Source organism: Gobio gobio (genome assembly GCF_949357685.1).
Source record: "Gobio gobio genome assembly, chromosome: 6".
Taxonomy (NCBI): Eukaryota; Metazoa; Chordata; class Actinopteri; order Cypriniformes; family Gobionidae; genus Gobio; species Gobio gobio.
In genome coordinates, this window is record NC_137102.1 from 57,322,573 (window position 1) to 57,333,516 (window position 10,944).

The 10,944-nt window shown below is 34.3% G+C and overlaps 1 protein-coding gene across 1 annotated transcript in view; it reads right to left on the reverse strand.

Moving 5' to 3' along the window:
- LOC307128106 (potassium/sodium hyperpolarization-activated cyclic nucleotide-gated channel 2) overlaps window positions 1-9,693 on the reverse strand; it is a gene marked incomplete at its 5' end in the record, with an annotated part of 103,537 nt that extends 93,844 nt beyond the window's left edge. The window contains 2 exons of the mRNA XM_079819704.1: window positions 1,696-2,119; window positions 8,738-9,693. Coding sequence (XP_079675830.1) covers window positions 1,696-2,119; window positions 8,738-9,693 — 1,380 coding nt within the window. The remainder of the gene's footprint in view (window positions 1-1,695; window positions 2,120-8,737) is intronic.
- Between the last annotated feature and the right edge of the window lie 1,251 nt (window positions 9,694-10,944).

Here is a 10,944-nt window from a genome sequence, read left to right on the forward strand (position 1 = left end):
AAAAATGACTTTTGTCATAATTTTGGCTTTTTATGCCATCATTTCAACCTTTTATGTCACCAACTTACAATAATTTTGACTCGTCAAAAAATGTATTTTTATATTATAATTTAGACTTTAGATGTCATAATTTTGACTTTATTATTTCTTTTGAAGTCATAATTTAGACGTATGTCATTATTTCTTTTGATGTCATCATTTTCACTTTTTATGTCATAATTTCAACATTTATGTCATAATTTTGATTTATGTAATAATTTCTTTTGATGTTATAATTTTGATTTATGTAATAATTTCTTTTGATGTCATAATTTCAACATTTATATCATAATTTCTTTTGATGATATAATTTTGATTTATGTAATCATTTCTTTTGAGGTCATAATTTAGACGTATGTCATTATTTCTTTGTTTTCATCATTTTGACTTTTTATGTCATCATTTCAACATTTATGTCATTTTGACTTATGTCATTATTTCTTTTGATGTCATAATTTTATACTTATGTCATAATTTTGATTTATGTTATCATTTCTTTTGAGGTCATAATTAAGACGCATGTCATTATTTCTTTTGATGTCATAACTTTAACTTTTTATGTCATAATTTCAACATTTATGTCTTAATTTTGACGTATGATATTTCTTTTGATGTAAATTTTTTTGAGGTCATAATTTAGACGTAAGTCATCATTTCTTTTGATGTCATAATTTCAACATCTATGTCATAATTTTGATTTATGTCATCATTTCTTTTGATGTCATAATTTTGACTTTTTATGTCATAATTTCAACATTTATGTCATAATTTTGATTTATGTCATCATTTCTTCTGATGTCATAACTTTGACTTTTTATGTCATAATTTCAACATTTATGTCATAATTTTGACGTATGATATTTCTTTTGATGTCAATTTTTTTGAGGTCATAATTTAGACGTAAGTCATCATTTCTTTTGATGTCATAATTTCAACATCTATGTCATAATTTTGATTTATGTCATCATTTCTTTTGATGTCATAATTTTGACTTTTTATGTCATAATTTCAACATTTATGTCATAATTTTGATTTATGTCATCATTTCTTCTGATGTCATAACTTTGACTTTTTATGTCATAATTTCAACATTTATGTCATAATTTTGACGTATGATATTTCTTTTGATGTCAATTTTTTTGAGGTCATAATTTAGACGTATGTCATCATTTCTTTTGATGTCATAATTTTGATTTATGTAATCATTTCTTCTGATGTCATAATTTAGACTTAAGTCATAATTTTTTGTGGTCATAATTTAGACGCATGTCATTATTTTTTTAATGTCATAAATTTGACTTTTTATGTCATAATTTCAACATTTATGTCAATTTAGACATACGTCATTATTTCTTTTGATGTCATAATTTTTTACATTTGATGTCATAATTTTGGTTTTGTCTAATTATGACTTCAATTTTGTTATAGTTATGACTTTATGACATAAGTATGCCTTTTTATCCCAATTTCAACCATTTATGTCATAATTCCAACCTTTTATTTCATAATTATGACTTTTTATGTCATTATAATCCACCAAAACATGAATGTATTTTCTTGTGTGGTGGAAGTAGGTATGATATATATGGAGCTCTGTGTCCATGCATCTGATGGGTGGACATGTGAGATAGTGATGGTGTGTGTGTGTGTCCGTACCTCTTCCCACTGGTGAATGTAGCGGATCAGCCTGGAGAGACGCAGCAGCCTCAGCAAGCTCAGGATTTTAGTGAAACGCACAATCCTCAGGGCTCGCGCCGTCTTGTACACCTCTGAGTCTATGCCCTTCTCCACGATCAGGAAGATATAATCCACCGGGATGGAAGAGACAAAGTCCACCATGAACCAGGTCTTCAGGTACTTCTTCTTGATGGTATTGGGGTCCAGGATGATGTCGGAGTTGTCCTCGATGATGATGCCCGTGCGGAAGTTGAGCACCAGGTCCATGAGGAAGAAGGTGTCGGAGATCACGTTGAAGATGATCCACGGGGTGGTGGTCTCTTCTTTGAAGAAGGTGATGCCGACAGGAATAATGATCAGGTTGCCCACCATGAAGAGAAGCATGGTGAAGTCCCAGTAGAACCTGCAAGAGGGACAGGAAACACGTCGGCTTTATGTAGCACCAACTCATCCTGAGAAGAGCTTGAGATTTCACTGCTGAACATTTGTAAACTCTGGGTTTGAGTTTCTTGTGTGTATATTTACCTGCACAAAACTAGTACAATATATTATCAGTCATAATCACATATTGCATGCGTCATGTAAATGCATAAACTGTTTGCAATGACGAGAGGAAGACGCTCTTGCAGAAATCTGCCATATGAATGTATACATTTGAATTTTTGGTACGACTTTACAATAAGTAATGCATTAACTAACGTTAATAATGAGCGATACATTTGGGTCACACTTTAGGCAAAGTGATAATTGTGAGATAAAAAGACAAAATTATCACATGCCAAGTCATAATTCTGAGATAAATAGACAAAAATTCTGAGAAAAAGTCATAATTAAGCCATTAATGACATGTGACATAAGTCAATAAGTAATAAAAAGGAAACAATAAGTCATAATTGACACAAAAAAAGTGTTATGACTTATAATTTATGTATTTTTAACTCAATTTCAACTCATAATTTCAGCTTTTTAAACAACTATTCATTGTCAGCTCAAGTCCATGATTATTAGGCAAAGTGATAGCTATGAGATGATAAGACAAAATTATGACATCATAAGAGAATTAATTATGAGACAAATAGACAACATTTCTAAGAAAAAGTCATAATTATGCCATTAATGACAAACTCAATGTTATAAACTCATAATTGATTAAAAAAAATATTTGTTATGACTGTTATAATATTGAATTAATGTCATTATTTCGACCTTTTATGCCATTATTTTGACTGTTTTGTCATAATTTCAAACTTTCGTCACCATTTAGATTTTTCATCTGTTTCAACTTTGTCATAATTTTCACTATTTATCTCATAATTTTGACTTTTTAATACAACTATTCATCGTCAGCTCATGTTAGCTCAATCATGATTATTATATTAACCTACTACTTTTGATTTTAATAATGTAGTAAATGTCGAAATTAACATTAACAAGATTAATAAACGCCTAAGAAATATTTCATTGTTAGTTCATGTAAACTAACGCAGTTCACTAATGTTGACAAATGTAAGCTTATTGCAAAGCATTACTGTAAATTAATTTAAAATCATATTTAGATTGTATATTTAATTATGGAAGCCAATTGTGCCCACAAAAAGTCATGCTTTGGTAAATCATAATTATGACATTAAAAGTCATTATTTTGTAAAATAAAAAGCACAAGAAATTCATAACTATGAGATGAAAGTGATAACTATGAGATAAAAAGACAAAATTATGATATACAAAGTCATAATTATGAGATAAATAGACAAAGATTCTAAGAAAAAGTCATAATTATGCCATTAATGACATGTGACATAAGTCAATAAATAATAAAAAGGAAACAATAACAGTCATAATTGATGAAAATATAATTTGTTATGACTGTTATAATATTTACTTTGTCATAATTATGACTTCATGTCATCATTTTGGCCGTTTGTCATCATTTTGATCTCAATTTCAACTTTCGGTCTCATAACTTTCCATTTTTTATCTCATAATTTCGAATTTTTAATACAACTATTCATCGTCAGCTCAATCCATGATTATTATTTTAACATATGACTTTGATTTTAATAATGTAGTAAGTGTCAAAATGAACATTAACAAGATTAATAAACGCCTAAGAAATATTTCATTGTTAGTTCATGTAAACTAACGCAGTTCACTAATGTTGACAAATGTAAGCTTATTGCAAAGCATTACTGTAAATTAATTTAAAATCATATTTAGATGATTAGAGCCAATTGTGCCCACAAAAAGTAATGCTTTGGTAAATCATAATTATGGCATTAAAAGTCAATATTGTGAAATAAAAAGTATGAGAAATTCATAACTATGATATAAAATTATGATATACCAAGTTATAATAATGAAATAAATAGACAAAGATTCTAAGGAAAAAATATGCCATTTATGACATGTGACATAAGTCAATAAGTAATAAAAAGGAAACAATAACAGACAGTCATAATATATGAAAATATAATTTGTTATGACTGTTATAATTATGACTTCATGTCATCATTTCGACCGTTTGTCACCATTTTGATCTCAATTTCAACTTTCTGTGTCATAACTTTCCATAATTTCGACTCTTTAATGCAACTATTCATCGTCAGCTCATGTTAGCTCAATCATGATTATTACATTAACATTCGACTTTTGATTTTAATAATGTAGTAATTGTTGAAATGAACAACAGATGAATAAATTCATTAAAAGTATTTCATTGTTAGTTCATGTAAACTAACGCAGTTCACTAATGTTGACAAATGTAAGCTTATTGCAAAGCATTACTGCAAATTAATTTAAAATCATATTAAGGTTGTAATATTTAATAATGGAAGCCAATTGTCCCCACAAAAAGTCATGCTTTGGTAAATCATAATTATGGCATTAAAAGTCAATATTGTGAAATAAAAAGTATGAGAAATTCATAACTATGAGATGAAAAGACAAAATTATGATATACTAAGTCATAATTATGAGATAAATAGACAAAGATTCTAAGAAAAAGTCATAATTATGAGATAAATAGACAAAGATTCTGAGAAAAAGTGATAATTATGCCATTAATGACGTGACATAAGTCAATAAGTAATAAAAGTGAAACAATAACAGTCATAATATATGAAAATATCATTTGTTATGACTGTTATAATATTGACTTTGTCATAATTATGACTTCATGTCACCATTTTGAACTCAATTTCAACTTTCTGTGTCATAACTTTCCATTTTCTATCTCATAATTTCGACTTTTTAATACAACTATTCATCGTCAGCTCAATCCATGATTATTATATGAACATACTTTTGATTTTAATAATGTATTAGCAAATGTCAAAACGAACATCAAAGATGAATAAATTCATTAAAAGTATTTTCATTGTAGTTCATGTAAAATAACGCAGTTCACTAATGTTGACAAATGCGCGTTATTGCAAATTAATTTAAAATCATATCAAGGTTGTAATATTTAATTATGGAAGCCAATTGTCCCCACAAAAAGTCATGCTTTGGTAAATCATAATTATGGCATTAAAAGTCAATATTGTGAAATGAAAAGTATGAGAAATTCATGATGTATGAGATGAAAAGACAAAATTATGATATAATAAGTCATAATTATGAGATAAATAGACAAAGATTCTAAGAAAAAGTCATAATTATGCCATTAATGACATGTGACATAAGTCAGTAAATAATAAAAAGGAAACAATAAGTCATAATTGATGAAAAAATTATTTGTTATGACTGTTATAATATTAACTTCCTGTCATTATTTCAACCTTTTTGACTTTTCTTCTCAATTTCAAATTTCTGTCATAATTTTCACTATTCATCTGATAATTTTGACTTTCATTGTCTATTCATTGTCAGTTCAAGTTCACTAATGTTGACAAATGGAACCTTATTGCAAAGCATTGAATTTTGAATCATATGAACAACTTGTTTGCAATATCCACAGTAATCGAACATTCATTTATACAGGTAATAATATTGGCTCCAGACAGCTGTGAAAAGCCAAGCTCCTGAAACATTTTTAAAAACATGCATTTGTAAGATTCTCATGACCTACATTTCGCCGTCCATGCTGGCCTTGAGAGCTTTTGTGAAAGACGACGTGCATGAGAATTAATAAGTCGATGAAATTACTGTCCAAAACTCCGCAGGCATCTCCAGATGAGAGCAGCAGGAAGAGCACACAAATGTTTTCGTGGATTCTGATTATGTCATTTAAATGCATAGAGAAGCCGTCAATCCAATTAGAGTCTAATGACATTGAACATTTCTAATATATCCATGGTATAATTAATAGGATCATTACTGTAACATTTCGTCTGCATGACACCCACATCAGGAACATTAAACATGTTTTGTTTTGAAAACGACACTAAAAATCAATAACATTAGCATTGCGATGAAGCAGTGTGAGAGGGCTCGTAATGACCTTGGGCTAGAGAGTGCCGAAAAACCTCACACGACCCTTGATATTTGAGCGTCTCAAGCGGCTGTGACGGGTGTGAGTCAATTCCTGAGGGTCTGAAGTACTCATGGAGCGGATATGATCCGTTTCCACGTGGTGCTCGCTCACACACGTGTGCGACTCAAGGTCACAGCAGAGCTAAGGTGCATGCTGACTCATAACCGGAGACTGATGCAACTCGTGCACAATGGCGGACTCTTTTTGCCAGGTTTGCACAGCTGATCGTCTCCAAGAACTGTTGAGGGTCTTTGATGTGTCAAGATGACATTTGAATGGAGTGGGAGTGCGGGAAAAAAGGATGCACCAGTTTCAGCTTTTTCTATGGAGACCACGCAAAATCATATGCATCATTAGCAGCATTTATCGAAAGACATTATGACCCACACAAAGTCTAAATGCCAAACAAATGCACTGCAACAACATCTCCATTCAACGATTTACATCCAATAGATACAATAAATAATACTTATATGATAGAACACTAAAATGTGAAACGTAATCCCGAGCAATGCAAACATCATGTAAAGTCTTCCGGTAGATCTCAAAAGACGCGGCGCTGTCCGCTTACTGAGGTGCTGAAAACACACTCTCGCTGAGACTGAAATAATGAGCAACTCTCTGCAGACTGGAGGTTTATTGAGGTCTTCGATATTTGCAAACATATCCGTAACGCTTGAGATATATGTCAGATTATCTCAGAATTAATGTGCTCATCATAAAATCTAATTCAGCATGATATCGACAAAATTGCTTATGTGCTTCAATGTATTTAGTCTCACGTTGTTATGGTTTTCTCATCAACCAAATTTGATCTCGGCATGAAAACTACAGGACAAAATGTGCCATAATGTGCATAACACTGCTATTGCTTTTTTGTTTTTCTTTTATAACCATAACAATAGCCCGGTTAGGTAATAACTCAATTTTATGAGATGATAAAATATTATTGTGTTTGGATCGGGCTGCTTTTGAGGGCTAAACTGTGTTCACAAGCATTGCAAAATATGCTCAAAACTGACTAGGCCCGGTTTCACAGACTAGGATTAGGGTTCAATTGGGGCATTTAAGATGAAAAAAAGCATTACTGGTGTGCATCTTGAGACAAAACAATTGGCAATGATATATTTTAAGATATCTCGGTGCAAGTTGCTTTCGGTTAAAATAGCTCAAACATGCATTTTAGTCTGGGACTATCTTAAGCCGTGTCTGTGAAACCAGTTGCATAAACTAAGCCATTATGTTAAGACAGTGTCTTAAGATCTAGTATGAGCCACTAGCAGTTAGGCAAGTGGCAAATTAGGCCAGTCTATGTTTTTATGTAACTGATTTAAAAAAAATATGAACAGTCTTAAAGAAAATAATGTATGTCTAACTTGTAAGACTAGTCTTAACGGTTTATGCAACCGGCCCCTGGGGTTAAAGAGTTTCACACTATTTGAAAGGCTCATAAATCAGCCGAATCATGCTTCGCTTTAAATCTACCGGTCAACAGGTTCGTAAGAGAGGGTTTGGTTTAGCGCTCCGGAAATAGTGAGACCACTACTATTTATGATAAAAACATAATCATTATTGATTTGAGAATGCATCCGTTGCTTTAATGCCAGCAGTGCTGAAGCCGACATAAACAAACCTCTTATGATCATGTCACTAATAACACAAGATCAATAAGGCTTCATTTGTTAACATGAACTAACAATGAAGTTCATGTGAACTAAAACAAACATGACCATTTATATTAACTAACATAAAGGTTAATCAAAAAATATTTGGTTACACTTTATTTTAGTGTCCTTGTTACATATATTACATGTACTTACCATAGTATTAACAGTAAATGATGCATAATTACATGCAACAAACCCCAAACCAAACCCTAACCTTAGAGTAAGTACATGTAGTAGTTACTTAATATTACTCAGTACTTAAATGCATAATTACACAGTAACATGGACACCTTAAAATAAAGGGTTACACTTAATTTTAAGGTCATTGTTACAGTGTAATATTTAGTAACAATATATAGGGTTAAGGTTTGGTTGAGGGTTAGTTGCATGTAATTATGCATCATTTACATGTAACGTGTAGCAATGACACTGTAAAATCTAGTGTCACCCTTTATTTTATCTTTTTGTTACACTGTTATTATGCATTTAAGTGCTAAGTAACTACATGCACTTACTATAGGGTTTGGTTTAGGGTTAGTTGCATGTAATTATGCATCATTTACTGTTATTACTCGAGTAGTGTACTCTATTATTGTTATTACTCTATTGTCACCCTATATTTTGTCTTTTTGTTACACTGTTATTGTGCATTTAAGTGCTAAGTAACTACATGCACTTACTATAGGGTTTGGTTTAGGGTTAGTTGCATGTAATTATGCATAGCAACTACATGTAACAACGACAGTGTAAATAAAAATGGCTAGTGCATGCATTAACCAGTGGGACCTTATTAAGTAGCTATATCTCTTATGCATACGAAAAACGTCAGCGCACTCAACGCAACACGTCCAAAGTTTCCCCAAGCAGCAGCAGCTCTTACCTGAAGTCGCTGTAGGGGTGAATGATCCAGTTCCCCGCCGATTTCACGCGCTCCTGCTCCTTCTCCACCGCCTTCTGGCTCCCGTACATGCGCAGGGAGAATTTATTGACCCCGGGCTGCAACATGCTGCTGAACTGCCGCTGCATGAAGCTCGCCTCGCTGCCCCGGGTCTCGCTGTCCTCCTGAGCTCCATCCTCGGATTTGAGGAACGTCACCGAGTTCCGAGGCTGCTGCTGCGCGCCGTGGATGGAGGACGAGGCTTTCCTGCTGGGGGTGTTGGAAAAGGACACTTTGGAATCCTTCTTCTCCGGGACCCCGGGGTTGCTCGAGGCGTCCTGCCCCTGCGTGCTGGTTCCGTCCACGCTGGTCGTTGAATTGCAGGCTGTCCGCTTAAACCCGTCCGTCTTGGACATGATGGACCGGAGGCTCCCGGTGCCGGAGTCCCGCCTGCACTCCCCGTTCTTGTTGCATTTCATGCTGGAAAGCGGTGCTGAGGGATTGCCGTCACCTTCGGCAGCATTACAAGCCTCTACCGTCACGGTGGCCACTACGGTAGACGCTTTGCCTCCTCCTCCTCCGCCCTTAACGCTGTCGTGGCGACCCGCAGGAGCAGCAGCAGCGGCGGCAGCATCACCCGGGCGCGCATCAGTGGAAGTGGAGCTCCTGGACGCGCCTCCTCCAACTCCTCCCCCCGGCGCGCAGCTCTTAATCTGGGCGCTGCTCCCTCCTCCTGCTCTCCTCAGCCGCGGATGCTGAAACTTGGATTCCTCCTCCCCGTCGTCCGTGGCGACGTGGTTGGGTTTTAGGTTCGACCCGGAGGCGGAGGCATCCGAGTTGGACTCCAGGCAACTCTTGGCGGTGCTGTTCCCGGCGCAGTGGTACGCGGGCGCGCTCTTATGGGCCGCTTTCTTCTTCATGGCAACATCCGAACCGGGCGAGAGCTCATTCCGGTCCATGTCATTCACCGGATCAGATTTGGCCTGTAATTATCTTTGCGGGAAACCAATCAGCAAGGATGATGGAGAGAGAGAGAGAGAGAGAGAGAGAGTGAGAAAGAGAGAGAGAGACCTACGTGATTTCTTTGCCAACAAAATGAAACAGCTTTTAGTTTAGCCTATTAACTGTTTGTTGGGTGCATTTTCCATTTCAATAAGTTTTAAACAATTAGCAACCCATTTCAACCTATATTATTAAATAATAAGCCATCTGATAACAGGGTTGAAAGTTATATATTCTAACTCGGGCATTGTGCTCAAGGTCATGACATATACAATATAAAATATGTGACGAACAAATACATGGCAAATGCACATTATTTAATAACAAGGTTTGCATAACGTCTTTAATAACACAATAACAGAAGCAAAAGAAAATTAGCGGTAACACTTTATTTTACAGTGTCACTCTTACTTATGTTACATGTACTTACCAAAGTAATACCAGTAAATTATGCATAATTACACACAACTAACCCCAAACCCTAACCCTATATTAAGTGCATGCACTTAATATTAATCAGTACTTAAATATACAATTACACTGTAACAATGACCTTAAAATAAAGTGTAACCAAATGAACTTACATTAGTTTAGTGACCTAGAAATATTAAAATGTTTAGATAGCCTATTTCAAATGTTTTAATAACACCATTTTATTATTATATCATTCAAAAATAGAATTTAAAAACTGTGAGAAACTGAAAACAATGCATTACCAATAAGAAACATCCTCATAACAATAAAGAAAACACTTGGACAATTAATCGTTTTTTATTACATGCCCATAACAGCATAATCAAATATATGAGACGATATAAAAAAGAATATATGATTCTTTATTTAAGCACACGAGCACGTTTCGTTTTTATTCATTTATTGTCTTCACAAGTCTGTTGTGCTCGTCCACAAATATATAAATGACTGAGGTCACTGGCGTAAACAGATGGCTGGAATATTTAGAAACTATTGTCGCATAAACAATCTGGCACTTTTTTTTTTGCCTAAAAGTGCAGATGTCGTCATGGCGTTCTGATGTCATAGAAACAGTAGAGGATGCGCTCAATGACAACAGAGAGCATTCAGATGCTGCTACGCCACCTACTGCCACAGAGACGCAACTACAGCAGCTCAGAGGACAGAGTTCAGGACAACCACTGGGGTCACTCAGTTTGAGACCTGTTGAATGTCTTCAGAGAGAGAGAGAGAGA